The sequence below is a fragment of the Eumetopias jubatus genome, unplaced genomic scaffold (assembly GCF_037043125.1).
Source record: "Eumetopias jubatus isolate StellerSeaLion01/CBP00866 unplaced genomic scaffold, mEumJub1_p1.0 scaffold_1, whole genome shotgun sequence".
Classification (NCBI taxonomy): domain Eukaryota; kingdom Metazoa; phylum Chordata; class Mammalia; order Carnivora; family Otariidae; genus Eumetopias; species Eumetopias jubatus.
The window spans coordinates 45,317,496-45,339,622 of record NW_028274807.1 but is presented as its reverse complement, the minus strand read 5'-3'; the positions used below and the strand labels follow the sequence as shown (position 1 = coordinate 45,339,622).

Here is a 22,127-nt window from a genome sequence, read left to right as displayed (position 1 = left end):
TCAGTTTTCATAACTATTAATCAAATGAGTGTATAATGTTCTACATATTGATGCTCAATAATTTTAATTTCCTGAAGCTGGGCTCCTAGGTGGCTAGCAACATTCTTTTATTACAGATGACTATGCAGTCTTATAGCATGTATCTTTTTGCTTCAGTTGAATTACTTCTTTGGGAAAAAGCCATACGACAGAAGAATTTTTTTTAAAAGAGTAAGTTAAAATTCCCTGATGGCAAGGACCATATCTCACATATCTTTCTATTTTCTATGGGCCTTAGCACAATGCTGAAAGTATTATAGGAATTTATTAAATAAGTGATGTTTTAGACTTAAATATTCTCTATAGAAAAGTTTGGTCCATGACATAATGGCGGACTCATGATGAAAGATCTAGTTTCATTTAGTTCCCTTAAATTGAAAAGTAAGTACCTATTGATGGAGTTTGCTTATCCCTGCCTTTGTAGGTTTCAGAGTGGAGAGAGAGGCAGTTATAGGTGGCGTGAGGTAGCCCAGGGTGAAGGGACCTAGAACTACAGCAGCAGTATTCAACTTACTCGATATCACTGCTTTTACATGCGTTTCTGATCTCATAACTCAGGGATTACACGTCACACTATTTATTTAATCCATAAATAACATACAAACTATCTACCTAAACTTTGATGGAAGAATTTATTTAATCAGGTAAAAAAGAAAACATTGCCCTTTCTACAGTTAGGCTGGATAGTAAACTTGAACACGAGTTAAATTAATAAAAGAATTCTTTGAATTCTTTTTAAAATTTTAAGGTATAATTTTACTCAAAATGCTATAAAATATCAAATGCATAGAACCATGCCTTATATTTTGTGATTATTTTATGCTTGGGGGCAATATTTCAGGGTTCCAAAGAATCAGACTCTTCACAGTGTTAAATTGGAAGAATGAATTATTTTTCATCAGCCTTTTATTTTCAGTAAGTCTTCAAGTTTTCTAATTGATATGATTATTTAATTCTCATAAGGATGATAACTAGCAGAAAGTAGGAAGGAATGAAAATTTTAAAATTGTAGATGTGTTTGAACATTTGGAGGGATAGACACAGAGTAGGAATAATACTGCTTAAAAATCTCCCATAATTCTGAGTACCTAGCACATTGTTCCGATAGCCAGAGTGATAGATCACTGAACCTCAAGGAAACACTATTTTTGTGAGAAAATAATATAGGGACAGAAATGGATTTCTTATCACATGCTAACTACAATTCATTGGCAGTGGTTGTCAAAATATGGTCTTAAAGAGGGTGCTATGGCAGCATCTGGGCTCAGTGGGAAAGAGTGTTGTGATGATTAGTAATGTCTGCCATACGTTGTGATGATTAGTAATGTCTGCCATAGCAAGGAAATAAGGAAAGCATATATTTGCCAACACTGGAAAAATTCAATCTACAAAATGTCTGAGGATGTAAATCTGGAACTGTGTTGCTGCCATAATTTCCTCATTTCTCTATTTTGTTGTAGTTACTACCTTCTTTTTTTCTTTTTTCAAGTAATGTTCTTCAAGTGGCTGAACATTGTAGGAGGATGTTGAGGGGATATATTGACTAGTCTGCTAATTATTCCTATGAATGAGGGCATATACTCTACATCCTTGTATTTGCTTAGTAGAACATAAAATAACAGGCTGTGCTCCACTACAAATTCTTCTTGGGATTTTAATGTACCCCATCTATGAAGTCTGATTAGTCCAGAGAAAATCTATGTGGGAATGTAAAAAAAAAAAAAAATGTACTTTCCCTATAATCATATTTCTGAAACAGTGCCATATTGGGAAGAATCTTTCTATTTTGCATAATTGTATATTGTTTGGTGGAAAGAACAAGGGCTTTCCAGTGGGTGGACCTTGTTAAAATGCCCGATCCACTAATTACTTGCTTTACTCTTTGAGTCTCTCTTTTCTTATCTGAGGGGTGGGGATGATAATAGTGTGGATTAAATGACCTTATAGATAAAAGTGCCTAGTACAATAACTGAAACACAGTAGGCTTTCAACAAATGGCAATGATAGTTATTATTGATGATATATATACTGGAATTTTTATCAGTATTAGTATTGGTATTAACAGCAGTATTATATTAGAATATTTAATATTCTGTCTTCCTTCCATAAAGTTTTGCTAATCAATCGATTACAGCACTGATTTTGGCTAGTCATTCATTTCTCTCTCATGGAAAATATTATTAGAAGTTCTAGTTATGGAAATTAAAACAAGTTGTCTATGACCTGGTATAAACAGCTAGGCAAGTGCTGATTATGTATAGCCTAGACAGCATTGAGCAAGATCTTCTCAAAAGGAATGGAAAAATTCATATCCAATTGTTGAAAGTTATTGCCCTCAGAAGGCAGCATTATAGGTGCTTTCTGAATTGGATGGAGGAGGTAGTACCATTTAGTCTTATAAAGTTTACTTGTGGTTGTCTAAAGCAGAGGTTCTTAATTATGATACTGGTTTGAAATTTTCCCTACCTTCATGATTCACATATTACTGGCAGCCAAGTACTTGAAAGTTCAACAATAAATTTATGTGTACTAAGGAAAGTGGTGGTTCCAGTTCCTAAAAGCTAAAATATTTTAAGATCCCTAACTATGGCCCTTTGGGTAGTGAGAATATTCTTAAGTGTCTTGGCCTGCGCAAAGCACAGTTTCTGAAGCAAGTGACTATCATGGACTGGCCCATCTGGTCAAATGCTGCCCATCCCTGGATGTCACTTTTTTAGCTGATGTCATCAAAGAGCCCATAATCTGTAAAAAAAAATTTTGTGAGTGCTGGGGATCTACAGCAGGGACTGGAGAAAAGTGTTATTTTCCCATTACATGGCTGCACTGTCCAAAAAGGCATTAGCCAACTGACTTCAACCTAGTTCTGCAGTGTATGGAGGAATCAGGGGTGAGAGTTGAAGAGGTTGGAGAATAAATGTGTAGAATAATGTGGGTGGGTGGGGAAGGTTGGGCTGGGTGAAGGAACACTCATATAGTCATCAATCTACTTTATGCTATTAAACCACTGGACCTCAGATGTAACCCTGGACTCCATGGGAATATGCTTGATTTGGGGTTGAGAGTAGCTATAGCGTTTATCATGAAGGTCAGGGGAAAGGGAGTGAGAGGTGTTTCAAAGGTCATGACTAGGCCCTGCTCCTGATACCATTCTCCACAAAGACCTGGCCTCAAAGTGGGCCTTTTCTCCCAGGGGCTGTGCACCATGTGACAGCTCAAATACTTTAAAGAGGAGGTTATAAGGCAACATTGTAGAATGTAGTTTGAAATTCTCATTTATGAAAGGGTGACTGCCTATATTAATAAGGCACTTTTGCAAATTTTTAAAAAATCAATTAGATTAAAATTATACTTATAATATTGCTATGTTCACTTATACATCCACATACTTTCTTGAGTAGGAGAGAAGGTAAGAACTGTACAGAGCTCTGAATATTCCCATGGGAGTGTGCCAGGCACAAGAATATCAGCATTATTCGGAACAGCTGCTCCAGTGAAAGCTTCCTCTGACCAACATTTTTTTTTTCTATTGGGTGTTCTGGCTTTTGAGAGGAGAAATTGCAGATACAAGATTTATAAAACTTCCAATATGCTAGTATAAAATTATTGAGCTGTGGGTTTCACAGCTTTCCTCATTCCTCCTTTGTTGCCTTAATTTCTTCCCCTTTTACTATTCTGTCAAGAAAAAGATAAAAGCTTCTCAGGTGAATTGTTGAGAAAAAAGCAATTAGAGTGGAATAAAAACCATGGGGACCTAGTGGGTGAGAGAGTTATGTCAGTATAGAAGTGTGAGAGAATCCTGGGAGGCTGGGGATACTCGAGAGTCTAATAAGAGTACAGGTGAGTTTAATCAGAGTTGCTGTGGGTTATACACTTAAACTCCGTTACCTGTTTGAGAGATAAATGGGTGGAGAGATTGAAATTCTACTCTCTGTCATGTTTCCTTAATCCAACATCACACTAAGACAGATGACTGGGCTTTGGGACATGGGGAATGGACAGTGTCACAGTTTTATGAGCATAAAACAAACCACACATTCTTCAGGTAACATCACTATCCTTCGTACCATGTCTCTTCCCCTGAAACAGTCTGTTCTCTGGGATCAGGGACAGGGTGGGTGGATGGCATTGGAGGTGTAGGGGTTGACAAGGGTAACCCGCTCAGGCTGCTGTGGAAATAAGATTGGTGGTAACAGTTCAGGCATGGAAACTGTAGAGCTCTGTTTCCCTTTGTTTCTCCAAGAAAAGTATATTAAAGGCGGAAAATACTAGCACATAGATCTTTGTCAGAAACAAGGATAGCAAATCAGTCACAGAAACTTCCATTTGGTCTCCCAGATATTAGACTTCAGAGTCGAATCAAACTGCCAACTTTATATAAAGTACCCAACTCTTGCCTGTGTGTGGCAATGCCATCACCAACTTGCCATTTGCTGGCCTGTCCACAGGATGACTGCACATCCCATTAAACCACACACTCTGGCCCTGTGACACAAGCCCTCATGTTGACTTTACCTCCGGATCATTTTGACTTTTTGGCATTTTCTCATCTTAGAGTCTTCGTCAGTATTTTCCAACTATGATAAACATTCATAATCTTGAAAAAGCAGGGAAGAAATTGTTTTATCTGCTTTTCTTCAAAAAGAAGGCTCTTACCTGCCTGCTTCTACAGCCATAGAACAGTTAGAGAGCTCTGCTGATGGGCACTGGCTGTGGGGTCCGTTAACCCTATACCACAATGAGAGGCTCAGATTAAATGAGTTCAGTTTATAGATAACCAAAGTTCTTTTCCATTAATGCAACACTCACTGCATTAGCTCTTTCTCTTCAATGTCAGTGCATGCCCATCTCTTCAATAAAACATAAAAACAAAAACCAAGAAACATTTTCTCTAACTACTTCTCTTTCCCTTCAAAGACAGGCTTCTTAGTACTTTATACTGCTTTTCTCTGACCTCACATTTACTGCTGCTCCATTGCAATCTGTCTTACACACTTTTATTCCAATGTTCTTGCTAAGGCTGCCCATAAATACCTGACCACTTTGCTGCTAAATTCAATGGACCCACTACACTTTTTATCTTGCTGAAGCTTTGTGAAGACTTGGACATTACACTCCTTGAAACTCTCCCCATTTTTGGCTTCTATGACACTGCTCTTTCCCGACTTCCATTATTACTGGTCTGGCTCTTCTTTCTTGGTCTCCTTTGGGTAATCTCCTTCAGCTCATTTCTTAAATCTTGGTGTTTGAGAGAACACCCTTCCCTCTTTCCCTCTGCTAATTTTCATACCTTATAGTCTCCATGGGTCATCTCAACTATGCATGAATCTTCAGCTATAGTCTCTATGTTGATGATCTTCAAATCTTCAGCCCAGATCTTTCCACCTGAGGTTCAACCTACAAATATAACTGCCTATTGCACATCTCCACCTACCTGCCCCACAGTTATCTTCAATTCAGCTTACTTGAAATGGTCTCATTTCTATTCCAAAGCCCTATCCTTCTCTCTTAGTGGTAGGTAATATTATCAGCCAGCTTGTCTAAGAAACTAACTTGACAGTATCCTTGACTCTTTTCTCTCCTCTCCCCTCCATATTCAATCAATGACCAAGACACATTGTTCTCCTTGCCTGAGAATAAATCCATCCTCTTACCTCCTGACCCCAAACTTATTCCCATTTCATGAGTTAGGCCCTAATCTTTTCTAGCTTGGGTTTCTGTAAACATACAACTGTCTGTTTCTAGTCTTGTTCCTTGTTTTGCACTCAGTCTAAATCAGCTCTAGAGCTATCTTTTAGAAATGCAAATATGATCCTGCCATTCTCTTGCTTAAAATCCTTCATTGAGTGCCCTTTTACGATAAAATCCTACGTTCCCTCCCCGCCCCCCGCCCTTTACTGCTTCCTCTGTTAGACTGCTTTAGGGAAGATGGGCTAGAGTAATAGTTTAATCTCTAGCTATTTCATGCTTGGCTTCACTTTACTGAGGCTGCCAATTAGTGATTTGGTGGTGAACTCTTATGTGCTCTGCAGTGAACTGAGGGCCTGCTTAAGTAGTCCTTGAAGAGCCTTTGGCCTTGTTATCACAAAAAACCTGCACTGACTTGAACCTGTGACCTAAACTTGAACATCTGTATATTCTGTTGGCCGTCACCTGAGTTAGGAAAGTGAGCTTTGGAAATGTTTTGGTTATTTCTAAATCCAATTTGGCCTAAATACATATATTCTCAATTCAATAATATTTTAAATGTAATCTTTTCAGAAATAGATAATAGTGGGTTTTTTTTTCCTTCTACTCTCCTCTTCTTAAAATTGTTTAGAGAGAGGTGAGTAGATCTTCTCAACTCTACTGACTTTTATAAAATGGTATATGAGCGCCTTTATTTTCTTGTCTTGTCATCTGTCTTTTTCTGGTTCTAGAAATGGAAAGTAACAACAGCTGGGTATGATCATATCAGCGGGAAACATCCTCACTCCTGGCTGATTCACAAATTGCCCCTGTCTTGCTTGCCATTTCAGATAGAGGGACAGAACATAGAATGGACAAGAAAATTAAAGAAGCTACAGATATACACAAATCCTACTTACAGAGGTAAGGCAGGATCAGGAAAAAAAGAAAGGATATACAAATGCCAAAGACCCCCACAAGAAAAAAAAATGTAACGAAAGTAACACAGAAAAATTAGATATGGAGAGAACGAAAGGAGACTCTGTTTTCTTAAGACAAAAAACCCATTTAAAAATGTTCATTTTTTTCACAGCTGATAAATAAAACATGGTTTGTATAAAATATTCTAAAAGGTCGACAACTAGACAGTTATCATGGTAAACTTTCTCCTCTCTACCTGTTAGTCTTGTCTATAGCCTGAAAGAAATGACTGTCGAGGAGAAAAAAATCAACACTCTGCATCTTACACAAGGATGTCCTCCACCAGGGTGTGAAGGGCACTGGGATTGCGGATCAGTTTGTCAAGGAAGCTGACAATGTCAGTAAATTTTGGTCTGTGATTTCTCTCCTTCTGCCAACAATGGAGCATCAGCTGGTGTAGAGATGCTGGACAGCCCATGGGAGCCGGAAGTCTGTAACCTTCTTCAATGGACAGAATGACCTAAATACAAACACACACAGGTTAGTCTCTTACTTTTCGGGACAAATAACACAACATATGCTAAGTTATAATTCCTTTTTTTTTTTTTTAAGGTTTTATTTATTTATTTGACAGAGAAAGACACAGCGAGAGAGGTAACACAAGCAGGGGGAGTGGGAGAGGGAAAAACAGGCTTCCCGCAGAGCAGGGAGCCCGATCTGGGGCTCGATTCCAGGACCCTGGGATCATGACCTGAGCCGAAGGCAGATACTTAACGCCTGAGCCACCCAGGCACCCCCATAATTCCTTTTTATATAGAAGCCAAAATATTGGTAAGCATGAAACCTTGTGGGTACAAGCAGCCCAAACAAAGATAAATACAAAAGTTGCAAGTATCTACATTAATATTTGCTGACACCTCTTTGAGTGAAATATGTTTTTAAACATGTGGTATTCAGAAGGGAGGTTAAGTTTCATCACAATTTCGAGAAACAGTCCTGTGTGATTTAGCTGGAACGTCTCCAAACCCAATTAGGACATCAGAAAGTCAGCATAAGATTGATACGTTTTGCGCAAGCCACGTGTGACAAATGTGTTAAGTAAAATTGTACCTCTGTTGAAGCACTGATCTCCTAAGTCATTTTTTATCCTTTTGTAATAATGTCAGTGTGTATTCTTTTGCTGGCTATCATTCCTTCTTCCTTCTTTATTGCCTATTTAATTTCTCTTTGCTTACTTCTGCCTTTCCCTTAGTCTGACCCTGATGTGATTATGAAGTCCTCTCAGAACTTCTATGGTCATTCAATCCTTCAAATGCTATCAATGGCTGGCCTAAGACCACAGAGCAACAGGATCATTCAAGCCTGCATATCCTCAGGGCCAGCGTTCTCCAATAGAACTTTTTGTTCTCTCTGTCCAACATGATAGCAAGTAGTCACGTGTGGCTGTTGAGTGCTTGAAATGTGGCTAATAAGACTGAGGAACTGAATTTTGTGTTTTAGTTTATTTTAATTCATTAAAATTTAAATAGCCACGTGTGGCTGGTGGCTACTATATAGGACAGAGAGGCTCTAGGGGAAGGAATCTTTATAAGAAGCTGAGTTAAGAGTAACAACATGATGACAACAAGGTGGGTTTTTTTTTTTTGAACTCAGGAAATCATATATAAGATAAGGCAGGAAAGTCATCTATTTCATATATGGCCCACCTGGGAATCTCCTAATAATGCAATATAATATAATGCAATTATGCAACTCTGAATTTATATAGCTTATTTCTTATGATGTGTTCAAAGTATTCATGTGGCCCTTTATCTTTTTTTAAAATATTTTATTTATTTATTTTATAGAGAGAAAGAGAGAGCATGAGTGGGGAGAGAAGCAGAGGGAAAAAGAGAGATAATCTGAAGAAGACTCTGCGCTGAGTGTGGAGCCTGACATGGGGCTCAATCTCATGACTTTGAGATCACGACCTGACACCAAGAGTTAGATGCTTAACCAACTGAGCCACCCAGGTGCCCCATCATGTGACCCTTTATTCTTATATCATCTCTGGGAGAAAGAAAAAGGAAAGGCTCCATTCCCCATTTTTGAGGTGGGCAGCTGAGGAACAGACTAATAGTTAAAGACAGGCGCAACTCAACCTCATCACTGTCCTCCATCAACAATAGAAATACAAAAATGCAAGTGCTAAGATTGCTAACCGGAGATCTCTCTTTATTGTCACAACAGCTACACACTTTCTGTAATTCGAAAAACACATCTTAATTTTTTTTAATTGACATTATTTGACAGGATTCTGAAATATCCATAATTCATGCTACAGGCAGTTTGCAAAAAGGAGCAATATTATGCCTACAAGAACCTCTTAACTGCTAAGCTTTAGCGTTTTGGTAATAGGGAACTTCTCATAATCCCCTCGGTGTCTTTGTGACCAGAACACTTTAACCTGTCAGGATACTAGCATTTTTGTATTCATTTTATCCTGTTATTGAACAGGACTTTTTCTTATCTGTTTCCTGATTATTTTTGCTACCAACTAGCCTTGGATTTTAAGACCTTTTGCAACACATTTTAGTAAAACAGGATATATGTAAAATGCTTGTATAGCATCAAAACTACCGTGGATAGTTCTGAAAAGTAACTAAGAAATAGGATAGAATTCCATTATAAAAAGACTTTAAAATCCCACCCTATAAGAGAACTCTAGTTGATTTACCACAGTTACCTAATTATAAGTGCATAGAATAAAATAGATGACAAGTGAGGTTATATTTTGAGAAAAAAATATTAGCTGCTTTTATTATCTATCATGTGCTAGGTGATTTGCATCAGTTTCTTCATTGACTGCTTAAAATAACTCAATATGATAGTTGTTATTATCCCTATTCTTTTTTTTTAAGTGGAGCCCAACCTGGGACTTGAACTCATGACCCTGAGATCAAGACCAAGCTAAGATCAAGAGTTGGACGCTTAACCGACTGAGCCACCAAGGTGCCCCTTATTGTCCTTATTCTTAAGTGAACAAAAATTTAGACTCAGAGAGTTTAGGAAAATTGCCTAAATTCACACAGTATAGAAGGCAGAGCTAGCATTTAAAGAGAGTTCCATTAGCTTCCAACTTTTTCTCTGACCATTCCCCAGAAATGCTTTTCAGTTCTCATGATAAATCCTCCTTTCCAATTTTATATCATTTAACAGGATTTTAGGAGTGGTTTCCATGTTACCTTTTGTCATAGCACCTGGTAATTTGACTTCATTGTTTTTATTTGGATCTTAAATTTTATATTCTGGGTAAATCAAACACATATTTACTTCATAGTTTGCAAAATGTTATCTCAGCCTGAACAGAGTCATTTCTGAATGCTTCTGAGTCTTATACACATTTCTATTATTTCTTTTTTTTAAAGATTTTATTTATTCATGAGAGAGACAGAGAGAGAGAGAGGCAGAGGGAGAAGCAGCTTCCCAAGGAGCAGGGAGCCCGATGGGGGACTCGATCCCAGGACCCTGGGATCACGAGCTGAGCCGAAGGCAGATGCCCAACCAGCTGAGCCACCTAGGTGCCCCACATTTTTATTATTTCATCTATTACATTGTATTGTAACTATTCATCTGCTTTTCCACTAGGGCTATACATACTTGAAAGCAGGAATTATGTCTGTAGATTTTACATTCTCATCATTTAGTGTGGTGCCTGACACATTAATAAATTTTATTGAACAAAACCAAAGCTATTAGAAGAAATTTTTGGATTTGTTTTGATAGAGCAGCAGATTCTTAGAAAACCTGAAGTTTTAAACTACCCAAGATGGATTCAAATTATGAGCATGGCAGCATTTGAAATCCCTTCTGAAGGAAAGAAGTATTAATCAAAAATTGGTGCATCAAGCAGCATTCTCCAAAATGATTTCATGATCTCACTTTGGTTTGCCTGGACGATGACGAGTGAGACCGGGGCTTGCTATTCTCCAGCAGAGAAGGACTGGACTCAAACTCAGCTTTCTGTAAGACTGGTGGCTTCTTCCTCCTGTCTAGAGGGGTTACTATTTCCCAGTGGCTTCATGGTCCTTAGTTGACTTTCCCAGACAGCTCCTGTAAATAATTAACACCCATTGCAGACTGCTTTGTGCCAAGTGGGTTGTTCATATTCTCTTTTGACAAAATTGCTCTCATAATTGTCCTGTAAAAGGAGAGTGTGGTCCCTTGTCTGGAACCTTTACCCATAATGAGTTCAACAGTGTTTCTGGCCCCAGGATGCTTTTCTGTGGGGATAGTGACCTTTTCTTCTTGTTGACCTCTGACCTTTACATTTCTTTAATTCTTTAACTTGTGACCTTGTGAAATTTGTTGAGCCCTGTATCATGTCAGGTGTCATACATGAAGGGTCCTTGTAGGATAATAGTAACAACAGTAACAACAGTGACAATAACAGCTATTAGTGAGAGCTCTTGGATATTTCCAGGTATCCGTTCTAAATGATTTACATGTATCAACTCTTTTAATCCTAATAACCCTGTGAGGTAGGTACTGTTGTTATCCCTATCTTACAGACAAGGAAGGTAAATAGAGAGAGGTTTAACTTGCCCAAGATTGCACTCCTAACATTCCAGCTTCGAGGGAGCCAAAAGAAGAGATTTAAGCAATATGATCCACAAAATGGTTAAAAGACATCTTTCTAATGGATTTTTAAAATTTAATCATCCAAAGATATATATATTAACCATTTAACATGTACTATTTTTTTAAAAAAATATTTTGTTATGCTGTTAGTCAACATACATTACATCATTAGTTTTTGATGTAGTGTTCCATGATTCATTGTTTGCGTATAACACCCAGTGCTCCATTCAATACGTGCCCTCTTTAACACCCATCACCAGGCTAACCCATCCCCCCACCCCCTCCCCTCGAGAACCCTCAGTTTCTTTCTCAGAGTCCATAGTCTCTCATAACATGTACTATTGGGTATGCTATGTATAAGAGGTAACAAATGGGTAAGAAGTATCTGTCTTTAGGAAACATATAATCTAGTGAAGAAGACTGGGGAGTTTGACTACGGTAAATGCCAAGTTGAACAGGGAGTTATGGGAGTATGTGGAAGAACTGCCTAACCCAGCCTTGGGAAGGCTTCTCAGTGGAGGTGAGATGGATCTCACAGGAAATGTAGAAGGTTAGCAGGGTCAACTGGATAGGGTGAAGGGAGGAGATGGGACCTGATCAGGGAATGGAAGCAGATTTGTGCAGCTAGAATATAGACTTTGAAGGCTCTATTATTGTTCAAAGGCTGGGAGGTTAAGTAAAAATTATATTTCTTAGGATCATGAATGCTTTTATATGCTACAAATGACTTTTTGCTAAGAGAAAAGGGTTTTAGCAAGTAAATGACATTATATTTGCCTTTGGGAAGCCCACTCTAGCTTCAGTGTGGAGAGCATGTTGGAAGGAGAAGGAGGCCAGGAATGAGGCTTGCAATGATCCAGGCAAGATACCAGGATGGCCTCAGTGGAGGGAGGCAGTGGCTGTGGTATACAAGAAGAGGACTGATTTGGCAGAAACACAAGATAGGGTTAAGGTTAGATGTGGCAGGACAGGTTTTTGGCTTGGTCAACTAGAAAAGACAGAGGTCACGGGAGAAGAAACAATTTTGGGGCTGGAATGATGATGAGTTCAATTTCCTATGAGCTTTCTGGTTTCAGATTCAAGTAACATATATAACTTTGAGAGCTTATTATGTGCCACGCTCTGGCCTAGCTCACTTTATTTAGGTCCCAAATTCCCTTATTATGCGAGTATGGTTATGCATATTTTATAGGTAAGAAAGCCGAAGCTCAAACTGATAAATAGATTGGGTCAGTATTGCATAGCTAATAATTCCCTGAAAAACAGACTGATATTATCATCTTGATAGCCTCTGGATCATGGTAGTGGTAGTGAACATCTGTCCTGAATCTTGAGCCAGATCCCTTTGTGCCAGAATTAGATCCCGAGCCTCTCTCACTTTCTTGTACACCCCATGCTGCCTTCTCACCTGCTGCAGCTCATGCTCAGCCTTCTCTGCAGACGTTTATATCTATCACCTACAGGACAAAGAACTTTATGAGGTTGTCATGCAGACGCCTTAGATTTATTTTGTTCAAAACTTACCCCATTCCTCCTTTGGGATTCCTGTCCTTTGCGAAGGGTACCACTGTTCTTGCAGTGACTCAAGGCAGAGATCAAGGAGTATTTGGGTCTCTCTCTTCCCTGATGCTCAACAGTAACTGAAGTCATGCTGATTCTACTCCTTTCATATATTTTAAATCTGCTCTATTTTCAATTCTCCCTCCAAATGATTTCTTTCCCATTCTGATAACAGCCTCCTAACTAGTCTACTTGTCTTCCTTTCCCTTTTCCACTCATCTCCCACAGTGCAGCGGAAGCAATCCTGAGGTGGCGCTGTGATCTCATTCCTCCCATGTCTGAAATTCTGTGGCGGCTCTCCTTGAGCCTGGCTCTCAGTCCTCACCTCTGGCTGCATCCAGGCCTTTGCTCTGGCCATTACAAAACACTTGTGATCTTTCAGCTGGGTGAGCTGGACGCCTCAAGAGCAGCAACTGTTTCTTTTCCCATAGGTTCCTGGCATCTAGCACAATGCTTTGTCAAGTCAAAAAATAGAGCTTCAATGGTCACATATGTGATCTATGAAAGCTGTATTTTATGGGCAACTTGAGAAAACCTATATTAACCTTTACCTTCATAAACATGTCTTTTGTGAGCAGCTTTATTTTATAGGTATTTTCTGATTCCTTAGTTAAGGACTGAAAAGGAGCCAGAAGCATATGGGGTGCTTTGTCTAAAAGACTAATTGAGGTTTATTGTTTTAGGATATGAAGGGGTGATAATTAACTAGAGAGAATTTTGTAACAGTTTGGTTTATGATAGCTGTAGGCTGTCATCCTTTGGAGAAGAGTTATACAAGGTTAAAGCCTTATTTAAAAATGCAAGAAGAAAATTAAAATAAAGTGAAAAAATATGAAAATGACTGCAGTAATAATTTCCATGCAGAGGTAGAAGGAATTAGATTCTGTCAGAATTTATTATCTAAAATCTGGCTGGTTATTCTAAATAGACCATACTGGTTCCTTGTCATTGACACCGCAATTTTTAGCAGCCTAGAATCAACATAAGGCTCAGTTGGGGCACGTAGCAGACTATTCTGCTCTTGCTGAATCTGATGAGTTTTCCAATTGTGTTGACAGTTTCTGAATCAAAGCAGGCAATGTGCACCTTTTATTAAACAAGGCAAACAAGAAGTAGACAGTCAACATGAAGATGCTGAGACATCTCTGAACAATACCATTGAACAAGGACTGCTCAGGCTATGCAGGCAATCACATAAGTATCTCCAAAAAGAAGCATATTGAGTTTAGTTATTCATACTTTCTTTTAAAAGAAACTCACAAAATTTTAGTCTACTGAAATGTACATTAATAAATGGAATGTGAAATGATTCTATTCTTATCTTCCCTCTAAATATTCATCATGGCTTTGTGGAAAACCTATAGTCTCAGGTAGAATGGGGATGGTGAAGCAAAGGGTCCAAGTATACACTTCCTTTTTTGGATAATGATTACTTATATATATTAGGATATTTGATTTGTATACTATATGCTGAAAACACTGGTAATCTATTTTCCTGATATGCAATATAAAGGCTGTGTCTACATGGGAGAGAAAAAAAAAAGGAAGGAAAGACATGGTTATAAGGAAATAACATTTATAATCTTATACTGGTTTTCTTATTCAATATTTTTCAAAGTCCTAAATTGTCACTAACAAACTCATTAGTTGGGCAGGCCTCTGTCTCCACATTAATGAAGAAAAGACAACTGGATTCAATGCTTGCAACTGTACTGTTTAGCTCAAAAAGCTGTTTCTACAGTCAAAACTGAAGTCTTTATCTGCAGGGCCTTTTGAAACATCTCTACAGTTTGAGGTTCTGTAGCCTCCAGTTCTAGATTTGGCCTTCATGGAAAAGGACTATTTCCCACAGAGTTCCAAATGCAGGGAGACAAAAATCCAGACAGAGCCAGAGACTATCCTGGCAAACTAAGACTAAGAAGCTAAGCAAATATAGTTGATGAGTACAAAGAAAGGGGGGATTTTAAAATGTCCTCTTTGTAAATGCTCCAAAGAGAGCAAAAGATGGAATAAAAATTTTAAGAGCTAAAGATTATAAATATATTTCAATATGTAAATATATTGAAGGTGTAATTAATTTTTTATGAAAACATTACTGGCATGTATATAGTTTCTTGCTTTGTGGTCATTTAGGTACAAAAAAGTTTCCCTTGAAAATTACCCTGTGGTAGTGGCATATTGGTTATTGGTTTCCTCTACTTCGAACTTTACCATTTGAATTATTTACAATGGTGATTGATTGCCTTTCATAATATTCCCTATTGCTCTTGACACTAGTAGACATGCATCAGGCTAGTGTAATTAGTATGTATTTAATTAAAATGCTGCTATTGCCTATGTACCGATAGTAGCAGTTATTGAAAAATTGAGAAAAGGAAGGCCATTTTGACAATTGCCTTGGTATAGTACGTATTCAAATAAATGCAAAAATTCCCTCAGTAATATGGAAAGGTTGAAATAATGGGAATGGGCCTTTAGCAATTTCCTGTATCTTACACAGATCATTACACAAAGACCATTACATAATAAAGAAGAGTTTGGAAAATCTAATCAGAGACAAAAATTGGAAATGACTGGACTCTGAGTCATAAAATCATACTGCATTTCTAGGTAAGTGGATTCTACCCATCCACCATTCTTGGCTGAAATACTGCCCTATAATTGTAAAGGTTATAAAATTATAAGGACAAACAAGAAATATGGTAAAAGGTTATTTTCTTCCTTTATAAATTTTGAAAAAAGAAATCACTTCCAATAAGGTCAAAAGGTTCTTTTCAACCACATGACCTATAAAAAGAAAACCCTAAAGATAAACTCCCAGTTTTTTTCTTCAGGTAAGCTTCAGAAAGCAATTTAAAAGAAAACTTATTATTCTATAAAAGCTTTCGAAAACTAAGGAGAATAAACCCCACAGAAACACTGAGGCAGCATTATGTTTCCTAGTAATCCTCAAATGAGATGTTCCCTAATACTGGCTCTCTTTTGTGAAAATGAACTAGCTTAGTAGCATATGCCTAAATGATACCATATGCATAAGACATTTGGGTTTCAAATTGCTTCAAGGAGTTTTTTTGTTTTTTGTTTTCGCCTTTGTTTTTTTTTTTGAACAGCATCATGTCAGGGAAAAAAACAAAACAAAACAAAATCCAAGACTCTGGTCTTGTGTTCAGATCATTAGTTCGAGCCAAGTCGCCTCTCATTTATGTGGTGCTAGTTTTTTTCCCTACATATTAGCTCTGTGGGGATTTGGTTCTTTAATGTTGTCTGCTGTTCATGTTTTGCTTCCATTTTCTTCTGTTAAGCACATTATACAGTGTAAGTGTTGGAAGAACCGCAGTGCCCTTGGTGTCATCTTTGGAACTTGCATAGCTCCTTACATTACATTGTACTCCCACTGTATAATAAACAACAATTACTTTGAACTTGGATGAAAATAACATAAAACATAACCCAGCAGTACCTTTAAAAAAAGAAGGAAAAAAAGCTAGGAAACAGCAAGGAGCTGTACACCTTCAACATATCTGTGACATGTTTCTGGGGTAGTAGGCTAAATTTGTCCATTATTAAAATTTGATTTTAAGCTACTGCTGTATATACTTTTAAGAAATGTAACAAATATGGTACATTTTATAAATTTTTAATATCAAGACACGAAACACTACAAAAAAGATTTATAGTTCCAAACAACAGCGAGTCAATCTGCATTCTTTTGCTAATAGAAAACAACAAAAACACTTCTCTTGTGACAGAGTGGCATACATAATTAAAGATGCTTTCATTTCATCATGTAGAACCTCTGTGGTATAGAGATTCCTTTGAAAATTAGACTTCTACAGTATAAGCTTAGAGGGTAAAAGCATGCACTTTGGAGTAGGCAAGGGGCTTGAACTTTAGTTCTACTATTAACTAGCTAGTAACCTTGGGCAAGTCATTTAAACTTTCTAGAAAGCCTCAGTTCTCTCATCTAGAAACGGGAGTAATAGTATTTATTTTAGATAATTATTTTGAAGATAAAATGAGCTTAATAATCTAAAATACTTGACTCATAATAATCTCAGAAAATGCAAACTATGATTATTCCATTTGATTAATTAAACACCTTCTATGTACCAGGTGTTTTACCTACATTACCTTTAATTCTTTTGAATTCTGCAGTTGAGTATATGGATAGCATCTCAAGAAAGCTTAACCTCCCTGCCTCAGATAATACAGCCAGTGAACTGTGGAGCTGGGATTTGAACCCAGCTCTTTCTAGCCTTAAAACAGTGGCTCTTCCCTGGCATGATTTTTGCACCATATCTCTGACTGGGCAATGTCTGGGGCCATTTTTGTTTGTCATATCTGGGAAGGTGGTACTGCTACCTCATGGGTAAAGGCTGGGGATGCTACAAAACTTCCTGCTATGCACAAGGCAGCCCTGCCACCCCCGCAACAAAGAATTACTCAGCCCAATATGTCAGCACGTCAATAGTTCTGAGGTTGAGAAACCTTGCTCCAAAGCTCTCATGATCTTGCCAATTTACCAGCTGCCTCACTAGAATACAGTGATGCACGATGTTAATGTTTTGATACTGCAATAAATAAAGTTGCTCTTGAAAAACAATTTATACCAAAAAGGACAAAATAGTATATCTCTGGCGACACAACGGCTTTCTTTTGGGGACTTCCCCCCTCACTGCATGTGTTTATGGGAAACTGCCAATCACAGTGCTCCACCTGCCTCTGAAGGCAAATGCTGATAGATTAAGCTAGCTGGTCCAACCACAGTGTCTATTTCCCTGGCCTGGTTTTGGTTCAGGGTTGGGCAGGACCCTGACAGAGCCAGCTAGAGTCTTCTCTGGGATTTGTCTGTGAATTTTCACAGAGGGCAAAGGTTTTATTCCGCTGAGGTTGCTGAGCTGGAATGCTGTGCCCTAGAGTGTAAAGAATACAACAAAGAGGACTTTTGCAGTAGGAGAAAATGAGGTCAACGGACCTAGGGAAGCACTAAAAACCCTGCATGATCCCTGGCATTCAGCACCACTAACCTTCTTAGTCTCATGAATGAAATTAAAAAAAAAAAAAACTTATTCAAGTTAGTTTGGGTTGAGTTTTTGTCATTTATAATCAAAAGAATGCTGAATAATAGAGTATGCATGCTTTTTCTGACATATATTAAGAAAAAAAACTATGTTCCATTCACAGTGTTGTTTCTATTAAAAAGAAAAAGAAGAAGGCATGAGGACTACCCTTGAGGAATGCACATTCTCCTTGAGAGGCAAGGCTAGGATTTAGGAATATCAGAACTTCACCTTTTCATCTACATAGTGGCCTCCTTGAGAGCAGGGACTGGGTTTTCTAGTTCTCCATCCCTGCCCCACAGGCACACCCGGCCCTGTGACTGGCACATGTTTAATAAGTAACTGCTGAATAGCTAAGCAGATGGCACCTGCTGTTATGTTTGTTAGGGCTTTTCTGGACTAATCTTATATACTCTTTTCTCATTTCCTTTCCCTAATGTACAATACTGCTGACCTTTGGGAAACTCATTATATTATTCACTAAAACAGATTCTACAAACTGAGAATTATTCACTGTAATAAAATATGCCATGGTCTACAGAATAGAGGAACTATTTCATAAAAAAGATCTGAAATTTCCTAAACTCATTTAAAATCATAAAACGTGTTAACATTCTGTATTTAACTAAGCCCAGAGCTTAGTTAAACTCACCAAAATATAGTAAAAATATAAAATATTCAAACAGAACATAGTTGGACTTTTATTGTCCAAAATGATACTTTCTTTATTTAAAATGCACCTTGGCAAACAAAAGACTATACTTTAACCAAACAAATGAGAAATGCGGAACAAATAAGGAATAACCAGTATTTGGAGAGGAGCAGCTGGGAAAGTTTTGATTAAGCTATTTCTGCTTCCAAACAGAAAGTCTGGTTACAGGATCTGTCACAGATATGCTGACTTCCAATATGTTAAACTAAACAGAATTTCAACTCTTTACATCAGCAGCAAAAAATAGTCACAAGATACATAAAAGATTTTAGCTCTTACCACTTTCCTCTGGTCTTGTGTCGATCTGAGGACCTCGAGGGTTTGAATCCCTCCCTCACCCAGAATTTTCTGTTCTCCTATTTTTAGATTCTTGCTTGAATACTGTTTGGTAACCACTCAGAGATGATGATTTCCAGCTTAATTCCTACCTGGTCCTCAAAAAACAATCAAGCTTTGGGTGGAGGGAGCGATCAGGTTCAGCCCTGTACCATGGGCATTGGCAATCCTGAACAAACAAGAATTGCCTTAATGCTGGGAATCTATTACTGGCTGCAGCAGCTTTTCTGGTTCCAGATATAGTCTCTGTGGCCAAATGAGGTTTAATAGACAGAATCATTCTCTAAATGGTCATCCTGGCCACTGATCATCAATATCCATGGCCAGAATGGCTGAGTAAGCTGTTGGGCAAGATCCGAGAAGGGAGGGGTCGACAACAGAGTTGGGAACTCTCTAGGCAACAATTAAGAATGATTTACATGGTAGTCTATGTTGGAAATTACACATTTGGACATTTTCCCCTCAGAGGCTGCTCTCCTAAAAAATCTGTCTTGTGCTATGGTATCTTAAACGTGTATCTGCTGTGTTCTGTGGAAGTCCTATCTCCTTCTTGGCACCTCCACAGAGATTCAGGAATGTCCTAAACTTCAGAAAAGAACCATCTGAATCATTCCTTTGCCAACACAAGTGTGATAATTTCTCCAGAGATGATAAAAATCATGGCTTATTGTTGTTAAAAGAGATATTAAAAATCATATATCCCAGTCCTTTTATTATATTTATTGGTCATGAAGCTGAAGCACTTTGAAAATTAAGTGGATTATAGTCTGCATAATGATGGCCATGGTTACTAAATTGGCAGTCTAGCGTACCCTAGATGCTAAGATGATAACCCAGGGGGCAGGAAAAATAATGGAACTTCTCTTTACATTTATTTATCTCAACCTACTATAAGATAATTTCTAAATGTTTAAGAAGAATAATTAATTATGACTTTTATGACCATACAGAAATGACTTTGATGAATGTATTTGGCAATATATATGGTGTATTCAAAATGAACCCCCTAGCATTTTTTTATCCCTTTTTTATGTTCTTTTCCCCCAAAACAGTGATTATCATGTTACAATACTACCTCTTCTACTTACTTACTTTGTTTACAGTCTGTCTCCCCTCTCCTGGAATGTGAGCTCCATGAGGGCAAGACATCACTAGCTACGCGAGGAGTTAATGGACTGTATATCAGACCACCAAGAAAGAAACAGTTATTTCCTCTTCTCTTTTCCTTTCCCATGTCTTGTTCTAGAAGTTTATTAGCATGTCCTCTAAGATCACCATCAAATTACTTACTATATGATCTAGGGAAAACATGTCATCTTTGTATGCCTCAGTTTCATAAGCAAGTTGGACTTGGGCTGGACTAGATAATCTTTTGGTCCCTTCCAGGTATAATATTTGTACTCTGTTCTATTTCTGGTTCCTAGAACAGAGAAGGTACCCAATAAATATTTTTAAATGAATCTATTATACGGTAGTACTGGTATATAACGTGCAAACAAATATAGATATGTCCGCTGTGAATGCTCAACAACTTTTTATCGGTAAGGGTATATTATTTATAATGTTTGGAGCCTATGAATGGGCATTTTTTATTTGAAGTCTGCTGGGGGAACTGGTTAAGGGCTAGATGGGGTACTAATGAAAAAGGGCACTTGAAGTGAGGGCTCTTCTGTGTGGTGGAGACTGTAACTCCCTGGGAAAAGGATTTTTTATTCTGGAGATTTGTCTGAGTGGCCTAGTTCAGTCATAGAAAGTAGGATAAGTAGGCAAGCATTATTTTGGGTTTAGAGTAGAGCAGGAACTGTGGTGACTGAATGCAGGGCTTCCATTACCTTGGATAACGGGTTTAAAAAAAAAAATAGCTCCTTTAAGGATTAACAGGGCAAATTTCTGCTGCTGAGATTCAATTTAGCTGGAGAGACGGTCACAAGTTGCCCCAAACAAGGCCCTGTGGCAGAAAAGAGCAATGAGGTCTTTCAAATAGAATTCCCTGAGGAATAGACTCTTGGCAAATGACCTGGATCCAAAACTCTAAGTTTTGGGAGTGGAGCAGAGGTTGTGGGTTAGGGGACACTCTATACGTAAGGGCAGATGCTCTGCAGGACCTAGCCACGTGGGCTCTGTGTTTTGAGGATGTGCTTTGGAGAGCAATGATTGAACAGTGTGTATGACCTCAAACCCGCTGTCATGTACGTGTCTAGACCTGGCCTTCTCCACAGTCAACAGACCCCCATAGGACTGAGCAGGACTCAGCTTCAAAAGTCACGCTGTCTGGCAGGGAGAACCAGTAACCATGGTGAGCTAACCCAAATCCAGTCTTCTCTATTCCTGGTGTTAAAACTTTGTTTGTTACTTGGTAAGTCCTTTAGATACTTGGGCAACTTGAGGTTGGGATGGAGTAATGAATGAGGTGTGAGGTATAGAGATGATGCCCAAGCAAATGACTGGAAAAAAAACACAACAAAAAGAGATGTGAAAATAGTTTTACTCTGAGTGTGTATAGGGATTTTCTATAGTTAAATTTTCTTTTTTTTTTTTTTTAAACCCGTGAACATCCAGAAGCACATTAGACATGAGTTCCCATTAACATTGAGGAAGGCAAGTGAGCAGACAAAGTCCAAATTCTGGGATGAGTAAGTATGAAATTAAAATATATTTTCAGTTCTGACAGTAGACTTATTTGCATTGTCAGGGTACTTACATTTCCTGACAACTGTTTTTATCTCTTTGGCGGTCGTAGAGATCAAATGTGTGTTAACTTCCCTGTTGTATAATATCATTGATCACCAAGGTAATTTTTATAGGTAAAACGGAAACAAAAGAAATTGCATAAAGGGTCACATATCTCAAAAGAACCATTATCAAATGTCATATTGATAACACATTGCCTGAAAGCACTTGCTCTTTTTCTTCTAAGTAACATCTAGTTTAATTTGCTCTTTGCAGTGGCGTATTGCACTGCCCTCAGGAAGAAAAGGAAGGTAAATATTCTTCTTCGTTTTTTGTTACTTGTAGGTCAAGACTGTTGCTTTAGCACGGTGACGCTGCACCAGAGCAATGTGTGTTGGAGTCTCGGACTCCATAAGATGTGGGTCAGGTACTCACATGACAAAGCCCATCCACTGGCCCCTATGACACCAAGTACAGCTCAGAGTGGAAGGTTACTTAGCTTCTCAAACTCTGCCACAGACCCTGAACAGTTCTCAGGAAGAGAA

The 22,127-nt window shown here is 38.2% G+C and overlaps 1 protein-coding gene across 3 annotated transcripts in view; it reads right to left on the bottom strand.

Moving 5' to 3' along the window:
- Positions 1–22,127, bottom strand: part of EPHA6 (EPH receptor A6) — an 819,528-nt gene that overhangs the window by 7,634 nt on the left and 789,767 nt on the right. For 2 of the 3 annotated variants that reach the window (XM_088025312.1, XM_088025358.1), the window contains 2 exons: positions 6,951–7,144; positions 4,693–4,764 (listed from right to left, as the gene is read on the bottom strand). In XM_088025312.1, coding sequence (XP_087881438.1) covers positions 4,693–4,764; positions 6,951–7,144 — 266 coding nt within the window. The remainder of the gene's footprint in view (positions 1–4,692; positions 4,765–6,950; positions 7,145–22,127) is intronic. The other variant, XM_028119182.1, reaches the window with a different exon arrangement.